General features: G+C 44.5%; 3 protein-coding genes across 3 annotated transcripts; all 3 read right to left on the bottom strand.

Annotated features, from left to right (window-relative positions):
• Positions 1-3,625: 3,625 nt before the first annotated feature.
• On the bottom strand, positions 3,626-6,429 carry arl4ab (ADP-ribosylation factor-like 4ab). Its single transcript, XM_047019808.1, has 2 exons — positions 6,303-6,429; positions 3,626-5,578 (listed from the first exon to the last, which is right to left on the bottom strand). The coding sequence occupies exon 2, from the start codon at positions 5,464-5,466 to the stop codon at positions 4,861-4,863; it is 606 nt and encodes a 201-aa protein (XP_046875764.1). The 5' UTR covers positions 5,467-5,578; positions 6,303-6,429; the 3' UTR covers positions 3,626-4,860.
• Positions 6,430-7,445: 1,016 nt separating this feature from the next.
• scin (scinderin) lies at positions 7,446-14,806 on the bottom strand. The gene is made up of 16 exons (XM_047019007.1): positions 14,487-14,806; positions 13,229-13,383; positions 12,792-12,953; positions 12,433-12,582; positions 11,943-12,035; positions 11,715-11,847; positions 11,324-11,412; positions 10,815-11,030; positions 10,530-10,651; positions 10,297-10,387; positions 9,163-9,333; positions 8,797-8,974; positions 8,559-8,677; positions 8,250-8,327; positions 8,058-8,118; positions 7,446-7,807 (listed from the first exon to the last, which is right to left on the bottom strand). The coding sequence occupies exons 1-16, from the start codon at positions 14,677-14,679 to the stop codon at positions 7,638-7,640; spliced, it is 2,181 nt and encodes a 726-aa protein (XP_046874963.1). The 5' UTR covers positions 14,680-14,806; the 3' UTR covers positions 7,446-7,637.
• Positions 14,807-17,776: 2,970 nt separating this feature from the next.
• On the bottom strand, positions 17,777-21,955 carry tmem106bb (transmembrane protein 106Bb). The gene is made up of 8 exons (XM_047019009.1): positions 21,850-21,955; positions 20,788-20,998; positions 20,389-20,452; positions 20,136-20,295; positions 19,862-20,002; positions 19,716-19,765; positions 19,571-19,624; positions 17,777-19,373 (listed from the first exon to the last, which is right to left on the bottom strand). The coding sequence occupies exons 2-8, from the start codon at positions 20,984-20,986 to the stop codon at positions 19,235-19,237; spliced, it is 807 nt and encodes a 268-aa protein (XP_046874965.1). The 5' UTR covers positions 20,987-20,998; positions 21,850-21,955; the 3' UTR covers positions 17,777-19,234.
• Positions 21,956-22,089: the final 134 nt, after the last annotated feature.

A 22,089-nucleotide genomic window follows, 5' to 3' on the forward strand; every position in this document is an offset into this window, starting at 1 on the left:
CTGTTTTGTAAGTGCTTGTCCTGTGCTCTACACAGTGTTGAACCTTTACAGGAGACCCCACAATCAGTCTGTGATTTTAGGCAAAGTGCCTGCCATTTCTACTAATACTGCTGGAGAGATTAAACATGGCATGGAGAAAGAAAGAAAAAACAGTGAACAGAACAAGGTGGTCTGCAACCCTGTTTCCTGAGTGGCGTGACTCGACAGAAACTGCACCACCCCGCCCCTCTCTCTGTACTCGTCAACGTGCCAGTTCACACTTCAGTCTTCATGTGCCCGTGACTGGATAAATAAACCCAAAGTGCTGGGGAGTCACCACCAGACCCCCTCCCTTCCTCTCTCTTCCAATTGTCTCAGGAACGGAAACCTGCTTTGTTCCCCTGAATCTTCAAAAACAGGCAGGCACAGACTCTAAGCTGTCGTGGGTTCGATGTGAACAGAAGCCATGGGGCAAGAAACAGACAGAAATAGCGTCCAGTCTAAATAAACAACCCAGCAACATCAGAGGTTCTCTGTGAATTCTCCAAATGTCTTTCATTCAAAATACAATGATTGCTTTAGTTGAGCAGTTGTCTAAATATTGTTTAAGTCAGTATCCTGATATGCTGGGGTGACAATATAGCTGAGGAATAATAAATAAATAAATAATGTCATTGTTATGCAACAATGACTGTCACTACAGAGGAATTATAATAAGATTCAATATAACATAATTTGATCAAATATGTTGAATTTTTTGGTTGTGTTGCAATCAAACAAGTAATCAACTGTAATCAAATAAAATGAATGTACAAAGAATGTATATATCCTGAATTGCATTTGTGTGGTATCAGTATCTTGCTATTAATACAAATGTATTTGCATGTTTTGTTAGCTTTAATCAGCTGTAAGTCATTGACAAAAACTATCCTGGCACATCATTCATAATTCAAGTCATATAAACGAACAGTTATGAATTTCATACAGAGAAAACAGAACATTTTATTACTCGAAATATTCAATAAATAAAAAAAACATTCCACCAACATTCACTTAACAATAGGAAATAAATTACAAAAGGGGAATAAGAGACTTGAGACAGTTAAAACACATATTAAAATGTGAAAACTGCCTCACGTCATTTCCTGTGTCTTGAGAGCAGGGGGGGGGGGGGGGCGTTGGCTCCTCTTCTCTTATCATCCTGTCCTTTCCTCTGCAGCAATGTCCCCACCCTCACAGTTCTCTCTCTTTCACACACACACGCACACACACACATGCTAACTCTGCCCCAGTTCTAACACACACACACCCTGCCCCAATTCTTACATACACCCACATACGTCACCCTGCCACAGTTCTCACAAAGACACACCCACACACAGTTCACACACAGACCAGGATATGTGTGTGTGTGTTGGGGAGCATGGGGGCTTCATAATCAGCATCCAAGATGACGACCCTCTCCTTCACACCTGTGGAACAAGGCTGGGTCCTCAGCCTTAGACAGGCGTCAGACCAAAATCCTTTGTTGAGCCAGACAGGATCCATGCAAATGAACCTGAACAGCGACACTCTATACACAACAATACGGTATCTGTGTCTTGCAGAGGCGGCACCAATCACGGGGCTGGGGAGAGCTCAGTTCTTGTGTTGGTCTGGTGTTGCGTGGTGGCGTGTCGTGGACGGAGGAAGTTGGAGTAACCAGCTGTCATAAACATAAAGGTTAACAATCCAGATTTGCCCCACATCCCGCTGTGGAAGCCCTTAATGGCCATGTGCTGTGCCCATTTAATGACTGTGAGCAGGATTTTTATGGCCATGGTACAGTTCAGCCCGACGCGGCCCATGGAAGGAGAGTAAAGAGGCAGTGCGGGGGCGGGGGTGGGGGCAGGGCGGGGGCAGGAAGGGAGGGCAAGGGTGTGGCACGGCCTGGATGCAGTGCTTTCTGATCCAGTGTTTTGGAAGTGGGCATGAGGGGGCTTGGGGGCAGAAGGAGGCCTTGGAGAGCTCTGTGCTCCCCAATGCCCTTTGGGGTGGGAGGGGGGCTGGAAGGGTGGGGGTACAGACGTCAAGCAACCTGGTACCTCTACACTCTGCGCTGGAGGGGGGGGGCAGAGGGCTTGGAGGGCCCCAGTAGAGTCCTGCCATGGCTGCACTAATCTCATGTTAATTACGTCACAGGATCAAAGAGAAAGGGGCCCGGGACAGGGTTTGTACCAGTACAGGAAGGGAGTGGTGGGTGCAGGGATGGAGGGAGGGATGGAGGGAGGGAGCAGAGGAAGGAGGGAGCATGATATGAGGGGCATGGGAACAGCCTATCGCCTCTGGCCCTCCGTCCCTCTGATGAACTGGGTTGGTTCCCCCATGCCCCCAGCCATGGGAACGAAGAGCAGCTTAACCCGCCGTGCCATCCACCCCTGCATGAGTGCTCGTTTAACGGAAAATAAGTACAGGAGCACTGGGCAGGCTGCCAGATCCCCCCCGCACGCACACACACACACACACGCACGCACGCACACACACACACACACACACACACACACACTCCCCAGTTCGGATGTGATGGAGACTCTGTATTTAAAATGGGGGGGACTTGGAATCCTCTCTATGTACTGCCATTTCCACACTATACGCCATGTCAAGTTACTGACATGTTTTCACTATGTGGTTAATTGAAGCAGAACCAGTAAAATACCAGTAAAACTGCAAATTCTATATGATTTCTGTCTGACAATTTCCCCAGTTTGTGTGTATGAGACTCATAATGTTGCTCCGCACTTGCTCCGCAAGTGTATGCTTGTTAGTCTTGCATAAATAAATACTCATTCAGAATTCTGTTTGAGGTTTGTTGGTGAGGAGCACAAGCAGGGCGTTCTGTGAGTTTGTAGGTTCTGCCAGAGAGGAGAGCGCTGGCTGCATACTTCATCATCTCTGAAACAATTAGATGGGTGCCAGCTTCACTTCCATTATCCCTGGCGCACATAGACCTGTGTGTGTATTGTGTACATCACGTGACCTCCCGCCCCTTTTTGCTTCATCCAGGTCTTCCAGCCAGAGAAGCCCAAAACAGGGGAAACAAGTCCAGTTAAATCATTCCTTAATGGGTCATCTACCCTGACTAATGCCCCCTCTCTCCCTCCTTCTGCTCCCCCTCCCTCTTCTCTCCCTTTCCTCCCTCTGTTTGTGTCTGTTATTGTTCTGAGGGGCAGGTACTTTGCCAGTGCCTGTGGCCCCCCCCCCTCCTCCCCTCCCCCCTCTCTCAAAACACACCGCTTCAATGCACACTGCCACCAAATCCAACAGTTTAGGCTCACAGAAACCGACCCCAGATACACATCTGACAGAAACCTTTCCCCAAACAAAATCTGAATAAATAAAGGTGCCTCAGACTTACCACAGGTTCAGCACTTAAATATATCTACATATTTTACTTCCACTGGTTCAGCCTTTATTTTGTCCCACCTCATTGCTACCAGTGACCAAAATACTGAATCTTAAAAAAGCTTTTTGACTCTTGGTATCATTCTATCATACTCTTTAACTATGAATAATATTAATGGTAATGATAATTAGGTACAACGCATGGCATGTTACAATAATGCTTCATCCCGTCGTGAGATAGTGAAACAAACAAGGGACCAGAAAGTCTCTGTCTCGTTCTTGCTTTTATTCAAGGTGAACATATTCAGACAAACATCAATTATGAACACCGTACCCTCCCCACACACACACGCACACCGAGTGAAAAGATGACAGATGTGGAAACAGCCACCCGACTTGTATAAAACGCTTCATTTGAAGCAGCATTTCATTTCATATTTTTCTTTTCATATCATAAACTTCATACAAAATTCAGACGGTGCAAGTAAATAATTTTTCAAGGTCAGAAAAAAGCCCATAAAGTGCATTTAACTGTCTCTAGGGAATGGAGGGTGTGGGGTGGTGTGGGGGGGGCATGTCTCTGGGTGGGGGAAGCTGGATCTGACACCAGGATGCCACTTAGAAGGATGGGAGGGGGGGCGTTTGACAGTCAGCCAGGAGGGAGTATTCCTGCTGAGCCAACTGAGGCTGTCAATCATCTGAATAACATGACAGATCCAGCGAGACAAGGGGTTGACGCTGAACTCAAAAACCCCTCGCCCCAAATGACAGTCACATTGAATAGCTGCTGTAAATCCTAAAACATCTATGACTGACGAAACACATTTGTTCCTTTGACATTTTAAGAACCGTCTGCGCATTCTCTTTGTGAACCATTAAGCTTATTTGTGAACGACCCTCTGACGTGACCCTACCACCGCTGTGCAACATGGCCAACAAAACCATGATATACACGCAGGTTCCACCATACTAATAGGACTGACACCTGCAACCTATTAATGTCTGAACTCAATCTCAACACAGGCTTTGGTAAACTGAACATTACATTGTTGTTTCACGCTGAAAACTGCTGAACACTTGGCTACATACTTTTGTAACACCTCAGAATAGAACCGAAGTCTGAATGTCAATATTCCTTCTTTGACACTTCAAATGTTCTCTGTTTTGAATCATTTGGCTATGGCGTAATACATCCTTGAAAACAGATCATTAGACCCGTATGGTTGTCACAGGATAGTTGCTGTCCAAAGTTCACGGGGCAAATCAATATCATCAGCCCCAGAGAGAACACCCAGTCCAGTCCAGACCAGGTCAGGCCCTGAACAAACACAGTTCCACTGGACTAATACAACTCAGCCTGTTATGAGACGGGACAGTCGGCTGACTCGAGATCAACCTTTTGTGTCTGGCTCGTGGAAAACCCCCAGAGGGGCTGTGTGCTGGTATCTCCTGCTAGTCCTCATTGACTGACGTTGCTGTGCCTAGTCATCATCATCATCTTCATCTCTTCTTCTTCTGCTGCCGCAGCGTCTTCCTCCTCTTGGTGATCATGGCGTGCAGCTTCTCCAGCCCCTCCTGCAGCCCCTCCCCGATGATGGCGCAGGCGGGCTGCAGGTGCCAGGGCGTGGAGGCGCCCAGCTCGCCCAGGGCCAGCATGCGCTCCATCTCCTGCAGGGTGAGAGAGTTCCTCAGGTCCTGCTTGTTGGCCACCACCAGCACGGGAACACCCTGGTTCTCGGCCAACCGGGTGATTTTGTGCAGCTCCGTCTTGGCCTCCTCGACGCGCTCGCCGTCTACTGAGTCCACCACGAACACGATGCCGTCGGCGCAGCGGGTGTAGGAGCGCCACAGCGGCCGCAGTTTCTCCTGCCCGCCCACGTCCCAGAAGTGGAAGGCTGCTTTCCGCCGGCCAGAGCCCAGGGACACTTTGATCTTCTCGGTGTTAAATCCCTTCGTCGGGACCGTGTTCACAAACTCATTGAAGCGCAGCCGGTACAATACGGTGGTCTTCCCAGCACAGTCCAGCCCCAGAATAACAATGTGGAGAGCCTGGAAGGAGGGCAGGCAGGGGAAAAGAGCTGGATGGTCCGATAATCCATTCCCCATCTTGTTTTGTCACGTTGGAGAGGATAGAAGCAGGGCCAGACAGGAGGAGACTACTGCTTCACCAAAATATTCACGAGGCTTCTCTCATTCCCCCCGGGGCTGCAGCTTTAACCTATGAAAAAAAAGGAGGATGCAGTGTAAGCAACAGTAAAAGCATTCAGTCCATTGCTTTACAATTGGAGGGGCTATTCAATGTTAAGTGAATAAACCCCGTCTCCCTTTTATTCCACAGCCTTAACATCTTTTAAACTGCGTCCACGTTATTCCGGGCCATAGGAGATGAATGAGAAATAAAACAGCAGGGTGGACGAGAGGCTATTTGCACATGTAGCGCCTCAAGCAGAGGACGGGGATTTGATACGCTAATTTCCTTTCAATGGCAGTATCGATATAAATGTACTTGGACGCTTTGGTTTCCAACAAAAATCCCTCTTTCTATTATGCATACAGCTGTAGAGTGGCAAAGCATCACATTGCTTGACGTGTGTTTTCGTCTTGACAAACAGTCAAAATGCAAGGACATTTTCAACAGCTACCCCAAAAAGCTATGAAAAACGAAAGCTGTTGCGCGGCAACATAGGGTACAGCCTGACATGGCAAGCTGATATTGATGGACGCGCCTCTACGGTTATGCCAACAAGTGCATTGGGAAAAGCATTTCCTACATGTTGAAATCAATTCATCAATACGATAATTTCAAATGATGCAATTATGTAAGCAACACTTTTACGTGTTTTAGAAAACGATCACAACGATAGTTTGTCTAATTATTTTTGTTTAATCCGAAGCTCTCTCACTGCGCACGGCTAAAAGAAAATGACCTTTTGCTGTCTTACCTTAACGATGAATGTACTTTCCAAACATGGAAAATCAACAATGGTGCAACAGTGTATCCTTGTTTGATCTTCTGAACCTCTCACAGTCACGTTCACACAACCACTGAAAGATAAAGTGCGTCTCCTTCCTCTCTATTCCAGAGCACAGGTTCAACCCACATCACGCAGCCGCCAATCTCCGCGTTGCCTGATTGGATGAGAGCAACGCCTGTCGTTTTTCAGCGAGACACACCTTCTCTCCACCTGTTTGTGTCACTCAGAGAACTCTGAAGTAGCAGCTATACATACTATACATTTGTTTGCCATGAACAAACATTTGGATGGTAAATTAATTAATCAATGTTCTCACGCCAAAATAATGAGGCCTCATTCAAATATTTAATTAATAAACACTCATGCTTGTGTTTATAATAAAACAAAGACCTCATATATGATTCTATTTAGACATAACGTTAGACCTATGTTACTGATGACAAAAGGAAACTTCACCTGGCCAATGGCTTTGCTGCTTTAAGTAGGCTGACTTCAGTTGGCTGGGGTGCTTTTTTATAGATCATAGTTTTAATCACAAGTTATCCAGATAGGAAGTATTAGTGTTCGGGCTGCTACTCTTGATCCAAGTGATGGAATACTAAACTCAGGGTATTGGCTGGTGATAGGCATTCTGAGCCCCTGCCAGCTACATTTGTCTTGGATTGCATGGGACTGCCATGTCGAGAATATAACTTATTTTATTTTATTGTACATTTTATTTAATTCTAATTCTACTTAGTACTTCTAGTTTATGTACCCTTAGTATAGATAGTCCACATATTTAAATTTTAGGTTCCTATATGTTTATTGTATGCACCTTCCTGCCAAAGTAAATTCCTTGTCTGTGCAAACTTTCATGGCGAATAAATCCCTTTCTGATTCTGATTCTGATAACTGTTGCACCACCAGGTGGCAGATAATGTCAACTACATGTTTTGAAGATACACTTTTTTTCAGGGAAAACATTTAAGTGTCTCCCTTTCCTATATTGACTCCTCTAATTTAACAACCAATGATTCCACATTATGTTTCTGTCACAGAAAAAAGGAATTTAGTTTGACTTGAAATTATGTTCAAATACAATTTCGAAAAATGAAAGGATAGTATGTGTGGAGATAATGCCACATCCAAAACTTTAATGACAAAATAAAAAGCTCAGCATTCATATTGTCCAAAATATTATATTAAGTACTACTACCTGTAAGAAAATAACCTTTTTTAAAGCATACACACAAAAAAAAAAACGTCCAAACAGTAACATCAGCCCATTTCTATCTACCGGTAATCAAAGCAATGCTGTCACTATAGCTGGAGTGCGCTCATGGATCTGGCAGTTTGTTCTGAGTCCCAGCGCTGGAAGTCCCAGCCCAGGAACCAGCCTGAGAAGGTGGGGGGCTCGTGGCCCTGTTTGACTGTCACCACGGAGGTCCGCTTGTCCCGGCCCCCTGGGTCTGTCTCAATGTATGCCTTGGCTGTTAGGAGCAAACAAACTCTTAGTGATGCAACAAAGGGCAGTAAACAACATCAATGAAACATCCTGCATGAGATGACATAGGACACTCTGCTTTAAGCTGCAGTCCCCAATCAGGCCCTGAGAATCTAAAAGTATGTGGGATTGAAGGTCTGTGAATGGAAAGCTGTCTTGGGGTCTGAAAGAGCAAACATCAGGGGGGACCTCAAACACACCCCTAATCTTAAAATCAAGTGTTAAACACTTCTTACCACATTTGACTGATTCAGTCTTTTCCACCTCGTTGGCATCCTTGCCTATCCAGACAAACACCTGAGACAATACACACACATATTCAGATGGTGTTAATGGGCTGGCCCCCTCCCCATGCTCTGAACTATGGTGCTGGAGCCTGGGATCAGTCCACTCCACCCCCACCACCTCCATGCCCCCCGACCCCCTACCTGCTCCCAGGTGTCCAGCAGCATGACATCATCCTCAGCCAGGTCCTCCTGGGTGAAGTCTCCCGGAACTTCTTCAATCTGCATCACCACACATACGGATTGTGCATGAATTGACAGTCAGAGGTTTACCACAGTCGAGCAGTACAGTGGCATGGTCTTGACTATGCTTCAGCCAGGACCAACAATTTAGCTTTTAATTTAGAATTCCGTAAATAAAAATCTTGAGCATTTTATATTAAATCAACGGATACGGTTCACGTTTCCTGCAAAGCTGTGTGGTGATGCTGGTCAGGACAACAAGCTACTCACAATAAACCTGCCTGTCTTGTTGGAGCAGGCGAACAGGCGGGGGGGTGGATAGTCCTTATTCTCCAGTTGAGTGGAGGTCTGGTAATCCAACTTTCCCCCCAATGCAGTCCAAAACTCATCTACAACACACAGACAGGCGGTCAAAGGTCAAGCAGTCTGGGGGTCATACATTAAAGTGGCCTTTGTTGTTCTTGTAAACAAGTGTATCTGTGCATCCAAGTTCTTCAGTTTGGTTTACCTGGTTCCTGTCCTTCCATGATGCGCTTGGTTTTACAGTTCAACTCCTCGCTCATGAACTTTGCCCCCCGCTCCTCCTCCTCGCTGGCCCCCTTGCCCACCCACACATACCCCTGCCCCTGCGGCAGCTTCAGCAGGTAGGCATCGTTGGAATTCAGGCTGCTAGTCTGGGCCTCAACCTGGAACACAGCACATGAGGAGCCCATCAGTCATCCATCACTAACAGTAAGAAGGCTCATCCCAAACAGGGTGTGTGTTTTGTGTGTGTGCTCTTGTGTGTGTGCTCTTGTGTGAGTGTGTGTGCTTTTGTGTGTTTTTGTGCTTATTCGTGAGAGTATGGTGCGAGTGGTGAGAGCATGGTCCTCACCTCAGAGATGCGTGTGATAGTGCCCAGGTTCCGGCGCACCTGGAAGAGGCGTGTGAGGGGCACGGAGGCCTGCCCCCCCTTCCTGGACGTACCACTCTTGTAAACGATGAGGGGTTTGGCTTTGAACAGGCACAGCAGGTGGGCAGGCTCCTTACCCTGGGAGACCCGTACCTGAGGTCCAATCGACAGATAGAGCACATGAGAGATTGGCGGCATGGACATGACAGGACTGCCAGCGAGAAAGTAATACTGTCAATGACCACTAGGTGGCAGAAAATCACCAATGAAGAAAAGGTGGGTGGGTTGATTTTTACTGAGAGAGACACTCAATTAGCCTGGCTCTGCCGTCCTATGTATTTCCGCTCAATTTTGATTTTGCTTCTGTACTCTGGCCATTCAGTACGTAAGTCAGATTCTACAGGTTAATTTTTAACCGGCCAATCAGCGAACAGAGGGAGTGGCTGACAACGATGACGTTGATGTCGTGCGCTAGTTTGTGTTGTAGTTCCGTAATGGAGGCGGAGATAGATCCGAGCTAAGCCATTCGGTCCGTTGTGGCAACGCTACCGAATATCCAACAGCTAAAGCCGGAGCAAGAACAAGTTTTGCTGAGTTTTGTTGGTGGCCATGATGTTGTGGCCCTCCTCCCCACGGGGTTCGGGAAAAGTTTGATTTTCCAGCTATGGCAGCTAGCTCTGTTACAGTAGTGGTGAAGGAATTGGCTAAGGCGAACGCTAGCAATTGGTTATGGCAGATCAGAGTGGCTCTGGGCATATCCAATAGTTTTAAACTTCAACAGAGTACCCGCCTACAAGGAAGTCAACACTTGTCAATGGAGCGAGGCCAGAGTCTGGTTAAGACCAGGCTATAGCTGCTGAAGATACAGAGGATGTGGTCTGAAAGTGTCTGCACTAACGAACTCCAAAACCTGACACTGTTCCACCTCTCAAAAGACACTTATATGACTGTCAAATCAGTTGACAAGCTGAAGGACAAGCAAAAGTGTCCTTACTTGTCATAAAAACAAATAAGCGAAATATATTTACTTAACAAATGTTTTTTTACTTTACACACACCGAACACCTACAGATCCAAGGTAAGTGTTGGGTGCTGTTTTGTTGACTTTAGATTTACCTGGACAGCGTTTCCGCCCAGAGAGCGATCCAGCTCCACGGTCAGAAAGGCCGAGGCTGTAAGCTCATCCTGAGTGCTGGATGCACCCTGCCTGTAAAAAGCACGGAGATGCAAACACAATCAGCGGTTTCTCAGAAATCAGGAAGTTTGGGTTTATCATTTAACGAGACATAAAGTGAATCGCTTTACAAAGGTCACCGTTATCATCACTACTGTCGATTTATGAGTCTCACCAAGTGTAAATGATTTGTCCTCTTTTATATGTGTATAAGATGATGTAAGAGTCCCCGCCGTAGAACTGTCCGTATGTCTTTGGTTCAACGGGAACTCTACCACTGCTCTCCACTCTCCAGATCTAAAATCCAAGAGATGTTTTGAGGAACTGTTTGAAATACTTATAAAGTCTCACATGATTGCACCCCATTATGAAACACCACAGCAATGTTACTTTAACCTAAATGACATGACATCACCATTTCATGACAGACTGTTTCAGGAATTGTAAATTGGCTGATCACCTGTGTGTCTCCTGAACCGTCATCCACCATATTGTACTGGGCTGCCATGAGCTGAGACTCATGAAGTTTGGATGCATCAAACTTCACCTGCTGGATCCTGGCAATTCTCTCTGTGACATAGACCTTACCAAAGCCCTCGCTCTGGTTCCTGTCCTTCCAGCCTTGGAAGAACTGCTTGAAGATGGGGGTCTCACCACCTTCCGGAAGAACCTGGATCTGTGGAGGGGTTACATAGAAGTCACAAAGAGATTAGATGAAACGTGGTTACTTAGAGGCCTGGAGCCTCGTCCAGATTTATACCAGGAAGTGTAGCAAATCTACTGAAATTAAGGTCGTAGGGTGACAAATGTAAAAAAAAAAAAAAGCAATTATCTGTCAAAGGACTGAGTTTGACTTCAGTTAGATTTTTAAAGCCTTGTCCTTTGCTCGATAACATGCCATGAGCGACAGTAAGCAGGCAAGAAGCTCCTTGGTGAGCCAGCTGATGATGAATGGCAGTGTGTGTGAACCTGAGTGTTGGGCGGGTAGCCCATCTGCTTGATGAATCCCTCAGCAGTCTTCATGGCTTCCTTCCTCTCGTTGGGGTTGGCGTTGCGCCCTAGTGGGAGGCGAGGGTGGGTGGTCATGCGGTGGAGGAACCGGGCAAAAAGAGAATGGTGAATGCACAGTACTATGAGCAAGCATGAAGAGCAAGAAGATCCTCCCCACAATACTGGGGCCCTAAGGGAGTATCCCTGAACATACAATTAGATGTGCAGGTAAACTGATACCATTTATTAAAACAAATATTGGAGATGCACTGGACACAAAAAGTGTTTTCACAATGTCACAAGAAACAATAGATGCCCAATTTGGGTGTGTGCAGATGCATTTGGTAAAAGTTAAACATCGCAAATGTACCTTTCCATACAAATATCCGGTTGTTTTTGCCGTGGTCCAGGATGAAGCACTCTTCAGACAGCAAGTGGCTCTGGAGGAAGGGGTTCTCCTCGGACACCAGGGACACCTGCATGGACCCGGATTCATCGGAAACCTGGGATGAAACAGTCAGAGTCAAATCTCACATCATCTTATTCATGGCTTCTTTCATGTGCTGTTTCTTCTATGAGTCTGTGGGCTGCTCTATACCATGAAGAGTTTGGCCATTTTCCTGTTGGACATGTCTGCTACCGCATCGTCATTGTCGTCTCCCTCAGGTATCTCTGGCTTCTTTCCAAGAACCTGAACAATCACACAGAAACCAAACTGGTACATTTATAGTGATGTTTGACTAAATTACTAAATGTATCTTATGATTTCTGTTGACTATTGCACATTGTTAGATCTACTAAAATTCATTTGTTTTACTTCGACTAAAGAAGGAGAGTCGGGGTCATGTGAACTCTGACCCCATGGGGTACAGAGGTTATGCAAACCTATAGAAGACAGACAAACCTGCTATACTATGAAGACATACTGGGTGGTTTTCTTACACAGCAGTCAAGACACAACACGATTCACAGTAATTATAGATGAATTAAATTTTCCTTTCAAGTTTCAACCACCACTGTGATGGCACACTGTGTGAAAGCAGTGTGTTTATATATGTGTGTGTGTGTGTTTATGATGTAAGTGTCACCTGAGTGAGCTCAGAAGGCTCGCTCCCCTCTTCCACCACCACCACTTTTGCCCGTCCATTCCTCTCGTTGTCGCGGATGCCAACCGCCACCTGGGTCGCCTTCACACGCTCAAACTTGTTACACATAGATCCACACCACTGGTAGATCACCTGTTGACATGCAGTGGAACAATCCTTTGTCAATATACAATAGTCTTCAGAGACACATAAACCCACCTTGTGTAAACATTGGAGTTTAAACAAACAGTCAGGATATATTTAACTTATCAGTAGAATTTGTGCATCTTGGGACAATGGCTGTCAGGCTAACGTGTGGTGTCAGTCAAGGGTGGGGCCTTGGCAGGGAGAGGGGTTCTTACAGCGCCAAGGTCAATGATAAAGCAGTCTCCCTTGTTAAAACTGGACCAATCGAGAGGGACCTCGGTCGCCCTGACAACACGGCGGCCCTTGATGTGGAAGAGTCTCTGGGCAGCAAGGTCGTTGGTGACCACATGCTGGAACCCTGACGCCACTCCTCCCACCTAGGGAAACACACACAGCTGTTTTTCCTCTCTTCTGCTTTGCCTTTCCACTCCACACACACCAGGTACTTGTTCCATCCCATGAGTCACATCTCATCCTTGGCCAACCATAATCTTACACCTTTCGTGGAAACTGGTTGTTCAATAAACTGTTTGTGCAATATTGGCTTGAGTCCTAGGTGCTTATCTCAAGTCTCTTCAGTTGTACATGGGATTTAAAGGACTTGAACAGAATTAAGTCAAATCTTGAAATGACCAATGGGACTGTGCAGTACTTTGTAAGTGATGCCCCCCTTGAAGTAGCTAGTGAAGGCCGTTGACTCCACCCCCTGAAGCTCGCGGTACTGGACGGGCTTTCCTCCCAGGAAGTCATCCAGCTGGACAGTAAAGATGGCTGCCGCTGTACTCTCATCTTGAGTACATTCCTTCCCTGTGTGAACAAATACAAGACGGATTCTGGTCAGGCTGTCGGGACAAACCCAGACCTTGCACCACAGACTTTGGTGATGTTATTAGATTATTTAGACAACTGTATATAAAACCATGCTGCATTATAAACTACTTTCAATACATTTTACAGGGCACCATAATCACTCATTGATTGGGAACACTTTTCTGCTCGCTTGACTACTTAATGGGTTGCTGAAGATATGCACGGATAGTGCCTTGGGTTGACAAGTGGTCCAAAAGAACAGTACAACAGAAACAACACAGTAGTGGGTCAGGAAGTGGGAGCATTTGGAGGTAATGGGATAATATATAGCTTTATAGCAATTCAGACCATTAGCCGTACATAATAGCAGTCCACATGCAGGTCTAATTTTAAGTGGTACATGAAGGGCGTTTCCGGGAGTCAGGAAGACTAGTCAAGACAACATCTGAGTGATATTGACATACATAAGTAAGAGGAAACAAGAGGGAGAGAGAGAAAGAGAGAGATAGAGAGTGAGATAATAGGAGGTAATGTCTATGAATTCAGGAAGAGTGTGTGGTCACAGAAAGCCATAAAACATTTTACAGTTGTACTTTCACAACACTTTAACCCATTATTAGAAACTGCAAGGATCTGAAAAGGAGAAGTGACTAATAAAAGACGTGATCACTTTTAGATGTCTATGACGAATAATCATGCTCCAATTAAGTACATTGAGAACACAGATTTTACTATAAAGCAGTACTGTTTATAGCCTACCCTAAAAGATAATAAAGCTATATTTGAATCTCAGACCTCAACCTCTACTATCTTAAAACAGAGTCTTCTTTTTGTGCTTGAGAAAACGTTTGCCACCTAGTTGCAAATGTGCTAGATTAGTGTCTCAGTGACCTCAAAGACCACAATCGAGAAATGTCACACAAAAAGTGTCACTGGCTGCATTTCTGTAGGCCCTGCACTTGCCAGGAAGAAATGAGAGATACTGTAGGACGTTCAACAGCTATGTTTTTCCTTCCTGCCCTCATGCACAAGAAGCTAATGACAGACAATATACAGTATACATATATGATAGATAGATGAATAAGTTCTCTCTAACTCACCTAACCAGTAGTGCAGATCATAGAAGCAGGTGTCCTTCTGCTTGACTGTATGGAGAATCACATAGGCATCCCCAATGTAGAAATTCCCATGCAGATGATCTGGTACAGGCGCCATATCTATACGCTCAATCCTCCATACCTGTAGGCCAGCAGATTTGCCTGCCTTGTCAAACTCTTTGTGGTGGAGCACCATGTCTGTTACCTGGCTCAGGTGGACAGGATGGATGTGGATCCCAAGAGCGGTGTGAGGAGAGCGGTGTGAGGAGAGCGAGGTGAGGGAGAAGGAACACAGCGCTTGTCTGTTCCTGTGGAAGACTGAGTCAATAGTCTCAGTGTGCAAAGCTGTTTTGCTTCAGTTGAGTTTGGGTGGGTGTGTCTACATGTGGCCAAAGTACACATACACATACACACACATGCACACGCACACTTATTCAGACTTAAACATTGCTGTTCCTGTTCACCATTTTCCAGACAATGTCGCATCACAAATCCTAAGTTAAATTTACAAAAACAAGAAACTATTCCGCAAGTTCTTTGTTTAGCTACACAAATCACAAGCTGACAATATGTTTCCTTATTTTAATTCTCAGTAAATCTTATAGCATATTTGCCTCTTCAGTGGAAATAAACAAGCTTTACTTAAGAAACTTGATCTTCTGCTGCACTTTCTGTATGCAAAACTTGTACTTAGCTTTAGACAAAAGTGTCTTCTTTACAACTATGTAGAATTACTAGTCATACATGTTTGGAGTTCCCCAGGCCACTGAGTAAAGTAAATTGATGAAGGTAGACTATTTCCAGATATGAATAATATTGAATGAATGCATTTTAAAGTTCCCCTGAAAGTCAAGGCTTTCCTTATTCATCTAAGAAAAAATCGGATTTAGTAATGCTAGTTAGTAGTTAGGTTACTCTTGAATTGGGGTTTGATGGCCTACAAAACTTCATTTTATCTTGTAATTAAAGATAAGAAAACAGGAAGTGTGATAGTCATGTTGAAAGAAACGCCAGTATTATTACACCTCCAAAAATAGATGACTTATGCTGTTTTGAACCTCTCTATACTAATGGGCCTGAGTCCTGAGAACCTAGAACACGTTAGCCTAGTTAGATAGGATGTCATAGGGATTATTCCAAACATCTCAGTTATGAAACAACAATTCCCAATAACCCAAGATTGAATTGAATATGATCAGGGGTGTAGCTAGTGTTTCATGGTAGGTGAATTATATATGCTGATGAGTATGATATTTGCTTTCTGTAGTTAATGTTATCACTAATGCACCATATACTAACTGAACCTGAATCTGGAGCTGTTGCATTAGCTTTTCTGGCATTTCACAATCGATAGACAATTCTACAGACACGCACCTGCATTACACATCACATGATTGAATGTATGCTTGATCAGGTCAGAGAATCTAGCTCTTTCAAACTATCATAGTTGCAATACATTGGCATTTTCACCTAATCAGAAAGTCAAAACAAACTGGATTTGTTTCATAGGTTTGCTTCATAGGTTTAATAGCAAAAATATGGACTGGACATTTGAGAACATTATTCCACAGTCCCTGCCTCAGTGGAATAAAGCTGGTGTAGGAAGCGCTCCAGGGTGTACTCCTCCCTAGCTGCCAACACGTTGTTGTCCACCCCCAGCCAGGTGACTCTGGCACCCTGCTCTCGCTCCAGCTGGCTCTCCATCCTCAGCTTCTCCCGCGAGTCGCTCTGCCTCACCGGCAGAAGGGACGGGGAGGCTTCAGGGTCCTGTTCCTCACACAGGTCACCAGGGCTGTCCCCGTCACAGACAGCATTGAGATTCTCTCCATCATCCAGGCCAAAGGAAGGTAGTGGAGGGGAACAAGCCGCTGGGTGCAAGGTCGGGGGCGTGGAAAGTGGGGTCATTTTGGAGAGAACAGCCCAGTCTGACAGGGTGAGGGGTCTCTGAGGCGAGGCCTGGCTGGCCTTGGACGGGCCTGTGGGGGACGGAGCTGAGCGTCCATCCTCTGAGGCCATATAGTAGAGCATCTCCGAAAGGACGGGGTAGCTCGGAGCATCGGCATAGCTGTCCCATAGCCTCAGGAGTCGTGCCCCTTCCTCCCTTTCCCCCTCCACTGGTGTGGACAGTATGTACTCCAGGTCATCAATTGGGTTGGTCGTGGTCCAATGTGCTTGGCTGTCTGCATCAGAGGGGATGTTGGAAGGTGTTGGGCCATACTGATCATGCCTTCCTTCAGGTCCGGTTGGTCGTGCATCTGGACAGCCATCGGTGCCTGCAGTTCTCTCCTCTGCTTCTCTCATTGCTTCTCTTCGACGCTTGCGCTGGGCTCTTCTACGCTGTCTTTCTGCCACCTTCTCTAATCGTATCTTTGCCAACAATATTCTGTACTTCGTCATAAAGTTGGGGCTACACGGACGCTTCACCACACTCTTTTTCCTCTTCTTCTTTTGTGGTGAACGCGGCACATCTTGTGGGACAGAAGGAGCCAGGATCAGGGTGGGATCCGGGACGCCATCCACCTCCGGATTGTCAGAAACAGTGACTGGCTCCTGGTTTGAATCCCCTGCAAAGTTGGGGGGGGGGGGGTCATGGGTCAGTACAACCGATACAACTGTCTCTGCATAACACCATGATAAAGCTGTCCATTACATACAGTGTGGATGCTGATCTTTGTGGTGTGCAAAGTTCACCTCAACATCAGAATTGCTCACTTACCATTTTCTGTATGGAAAGTAAGTGGATGGTCCCTTTCCAAACTGGGCTGAAAGCTCATAATTACCCTTGTACAACTGACCTTCAGCCATCCAAGGAAATGAAATACTATGCCAAAATGTTCTACATCCAGCTATTTATACTTTGTACTGATTGTGATGTCATAAATGATATTTATGATGATCAAATTGTTGCTTCAAAGTATCTGTATGGCAACTTTCTATGAATGAGGATAGTGAGCAATTGTACATATTGATCGAGACCAATTCATCAGATGGTGCGTGATAGGTATGCTGAGCATTTGAAGTGTTCAGATCAAAATGCAAATTAAGAGGTTGCAGCTTTAAATCCTCCCTGTATGTTGAATGGATGATTGTCTGGTAAATTAGTATTTATTTATTGACATCTTATTTAACAAGGACAAGGTTTTCCATGTCTGGCTAAGTGTCATTGGTGGGGGTTTTTGCCAACCAGAACAGTGTGTTGTTGAGAACTCTATTGATGTCACAATGAATCATGTGTTATGACTGCTTCTCCTTTTGGTTGTTTGACTGGTAGTGTAGTGACACATTACACATCAGTGCTTTAAAAGTTTATTCATGCGGTAAAAACTGATACCACACTATGGGATTCCATAATTACATATTATGAGATCAACGTAATGACAATCTATGAAAACTGTCATAGTACTCTTCAAAACAAGCGTAATGACTGTTAAAATAAATAGAGGTTAAGTTCTACACATAGAGCCTACAGCAAATATAAACAGATTTGTGACAATACAAATTAATCTTCCACAGGACAGCAAATTTAGCTAATCTAAAACATTTAAAACAGGTTAAAGTGCTTGTAGGAACAAACAAAATTGTTATTAATTTTACTCTAGGTTTCTAAAATTTCTACTGAAAATAAAACTAAAACTTCTGTACTTTTTGTGGTACTTTGAATGAGTATAGTTAAATATTCCAACTTTTAAGCTTTCAAAAATCCTCTGGAATAGATACAATCATACTTAAGTATGGTATAATTCATTTCTTGTTCTAATCTAGGAAATTCCACAAATTGTCAAATAAGGTCTGAAATGCCAACCAGTCCTTTATCAAAACTCACAAAGCCCCTTGGTCTTTTTATAAGCATATATGTATGTGTATCTCAGTGGTCGCCCATGGTGATTTAGTAGCCACAGTGTTAGAGATGATCCAACATCAAATGATGCCTCAGCACCTGTACTGACTCAAAGCTGCAGTTGAGTAAAGGTACATTTATGCCTTGAAATTACGATTTAGCTGGCATTTCTGCCTTTCAAGTGATCATTACAGCACAAACACTGAGATCACCCTATAGGAAGGTAGGTAAACATTTTGTACAGCTGAAAACATGTACACAGCACCCCCTACTGGAGAACTTCAGCATCACAGATAATGACAATAATTAAAGCTGTGAGGGCAGTAAGAGGGCAGACATACTAAGCAAACATGTAATCATAATACACACTATTGCTCCATCATTGTGAGTTCTATCTTAATGAGAGAACACTTTCAAGATTCTCTTCACCCACATATGGATGAGGAGTTGCCAAACTCTGAATATATACCATATCCATTTACAGTGTTAGAAAATGCATTGACTCTTGGGTGATACGGTAACAGCCGCGGTACCCAGTGTGCTCTGTCAGAAGTGCATAAAGTGCATCCTGGTTGGGTGATAAAAATATATATTCATCCATGCTGCCATTTTGATATAGTGTACCTCCGGAAAAATCACGTTCTTTTGATAGTCGTGTCAGAGCCATCAGTTAATCTCTGCTGGAACGTGACAACATCGGCCATTTTACAAAAATGTACATCCAACACCAGTCAACAAGCATAGAAATGAAACACACAGTGGAATGTGTTTGCTGTGTGGAGAAGGAAGTGAAGTACGAGAAAGCGTTGAACACAGTGAACTATCTATGGCTAGCCTCCACTAAGCCCATGTCATGGCCTAGGAGCAGGTCAGAGAGAGGGAAGGGGGGTGTTATACATAAAGCGTGTGTATATTATTCAGGGGGAAGCAGGACGTTGGATGGCTTGGCCTGCCCATGGATAGAGGTAGTGTTCCCTCCACAGTCCACATACTGGTACATCTCCTGGGAAACCTGCTCGATGTGCCCAAAGTATCTGACTGTGATGGTTACCCTGAAAAAACAACAGAGGAAGAGCAGGTGATGACATGACCCACACAGAACAAGATCAGCTGTGTTTTTAGAAATCTTTTCAAATGTAAATCTCTGTTGAATATCACTCCAGCAGCAAAACATTGTTTTTGGTAGACATTTGAAGGACAGTCTGAGACTATGTAGAATGTATATCATTGAACATTAGACAGTACTTACTGCATCATGACCACAATGTTGTGCACCTTGATGGTCTGCAGGGTGCAGTAATCACTGTCGGGAAAGGATTGTGTATTTTTGTCAGATTTAATGACATACCAATAAAGACTTTTGAGGGATGTTACATGTGCTGTGCAATACTCACTACATGTAACTCATCTCGTCTGCTATGATGGTAGGAACCATATAGTCCATCTGTGTGTGGAAATTGGATTTTCAGAAAAAACTAAAAACAAACATACATTATTTACTGTGAATAAATTGTATCCATTGAATTTGACAAAATCATACCTGCTTCATGTCCAGGGGACTGATGGCAGTTATGTTGCTGATGCGTGCCTTCCCAATCACCGTTTTGGAGAACTGCACCTGTGCTGCAATGTTGGCCACCTCCACCGAGTAGTAGTTGTTATTGGTGATGTTTAAAGTGTTCTGGAAGGCAGGCAAGTACCATGAAATTATATTTGTTTAGTGGACCTCAACAAAAAAGCACTACAAAAGTTGACAGTTTCAGCATTGTCAATTCAGTCCAAAGCAATGTGTGGGAGCGAGGGTGCTCACTCACTGTAATATTGAGATAGACAATACGCTTGTCCTGGTCATAGCTGACAAAGACTGACTTCACCCCCACGTAGGACACATCAATGCTGCGTGGAAAGAGGAAAAAGACCGCCAGGCTGGACAGCAGCAGACACACAATCACTGAAGCTGTCACATACAGCTTTCTGAAAAGCACACAATCAAAGAAAGGTGGGAGTTAGTATCGGAATGTTACAAATTCACAAGAACAACCACCAAGACAACAATTCTGCTCTTACGTTCTTCTGGGTCTGAGTCGCTGGTCACTGTATGGAATCAAAGCCACCAACTGATTTTCTTGACCTACAGACGTAAAAACATTTATTAGGAGAGAATCCAGTGACTGTGTTTAAAAGCTGGCAGAAGGCATACCCTGTGACATTGAAGAGTAACACGTATTGTATAACTCGATGACTCACTTATTTACTGCCTCCAACCCCTTTGTAAGTTGATAACAACTAATCACATGAATCCTTGCCACACACGGCAGAGTTAAACAGGAAGTCGGAATCAGCAAAGAATTAAACCCATTACGCCATCTCTGGCAGCTTCACAGTACATTACCAAAGGTGCCAATCGCCATTTGTTATGTTTCAACTAAACCCTGCTAAATAGGCAAGTCTCTCATTCCTGCTCACCTCTAGGGATTCTCCCTGTGCCCTGGCAGGTGGGGCACGTGACACTGTCACGGCCAGTAAATTCCACGTAGGGGAACTGGGACACATCTCCCCCTTTTCCATCATCACCCATGCCATTGTAGTCCTGGTGGGTTGTCAGACTGTCCTGACACTCGTCGTGGGATGTCTGCTTGGGCAGGTGGGAGAGGGACTTTCCCATAGTCACGCACACCTGTCAAAAGGCAAATACAATGTAGCTGTCTGGTTAAATCAAATGACTCACTATTGTTTAGGAACACTGTGCCAAAGGATGGATGTATGGGTAAATTGCATTTAATTCGCCCGGACATTATACGACTAGAAAGTATGCTTTCGTATCAACCATTAAATTGCCTGGTGGACATAAAGGATTACTGTAACTCTAACAGTCGAAATAGACAAACGCCTTAAAGATTAACAGTTCGTAATCAAAAGTATTCCGTAAAAGATTTTCAAATGAACCGCCAATAATGGTAAATGTAAGAACATCTTATTGACACACCTAACTACCAGCCAAATAGACTATTGTCTTACAAATACATTAGGTTATATATGTAAGCTAGCTAGCTAGCTTGAAAAGGCTACTCAAGTAGCTGCTTTAGCTTGAAAGCAGTGTTGTTGTGGTGTTACTAGTACCTGACTAGCAACACAGTAGATAGTTCTGCTACTAGCCAGCAATAGACTTAGTACCTAGCATTAGTTACTATCTACTAGCCAACTCAACTTAAATGAATCATCATAATAAATTATATGTATAGCTAGTAGAGGGAGTGGTCCCTCTCAGCCAAACTTGTTGATTAGATCGCCCACAAATATTAGCTAGCAGTAACTAGCTATAACGTAAACAAAGCAAAGCTAACAAACTTCATTGAGTCGACGACATGGCTAGCTAGAGCTAACGTACACAGTCATCCACCCTGGCCTAAAATCTCAAAAACTAGGCCTCAAAAGTGTCGTATACAAAAAGCAATTTATTTGAAAAACATCTAGCTCGTGCTAAGCATATGAACAACAATTCCATAAGCCAGGTGCTACCAGCCTTACCAGCTATCGATGTTGTCAGAGGCTAGCAATTTATTTGCAGTCGTTCCTGGCATGAAGCTAGCTAGCTGTATCGGTATCATGTAAATCAGTGCTCAAAGAAACGCCCCCTATCGTTTTGCTTGTTGATGACGCAGCGATAAAGTAAATATCTTTCCGCTCTTGACCACAACCCTAAAATGTATTATTGTTTTATAGACAAAATACATTTGTAATGGTTTTTAACTCATCTTCCATGCAGCA

The sequence above is a fragment of the Hypomesus transpacificus genome, chromosome 4, assembly GCF_021917145.1.
Source record: "Hypomesus transpacificus isolate Combined female chromosome 4, fHypTra1, whole genome shotgun sequence".
In the NCBI taxonomy this organism is placed as follows: domain Eukaryota; kingdom Metazoa; phylum Chordata; class Actinopteri; order Osmeriformes; family Osmeridae; genus Hypomesus; species Hypomesus transpacificus.

Coding starts and splice junctions, on each gene's coding strand:
- arl4ab (XM_047019808.1), bottom strand. CDS start 5,466: ATGGGGAATGGATTATCGGACCATCCAGCTCTTTTCCCCTGCCTGCCC.
- scin (XM_047019007.1), bottom strand. CDS start 14,679: ATGGTGCTCCACCACAAAGAGTTTGACAAGGCAGGCAAATCTGCTGGC. Junction 12,583..12,791: donor TTATCATTGACCTTGGCGCT/GTAAGAACCCCT, acceptor GCATGTCAACAG/GTGATCTACCAGTGGTGTGG. Junction 12,036..12,432: donor AGCCTTCTGAGCTCACTCAG/GTGACACTTACA, acceptor GTGATTGTTCAG/GTTCTTGGAAAGAAGCCAGA.
- tmem106bb (XM_047019009.1), bottom strand. CDS start 20,986: ATGGGAAAGTCCCTCTCCCACCTGCCCAAGCAGACATCCCACGACGAG. Junction 19,766..19,861: donor GTCCCCTGGACATGAAGCAG/GTATGATTTTGT, acceptor TTCCACACACAG/ATGGACTATATGGTTCCTAC. Junction 19,374..19,570: donor AACATTGTGGTCATGATGCA/GTAAGTACTGTC, acceptor TTGTTTTTTCAG/GGTAACCATCACAGTCAGAT.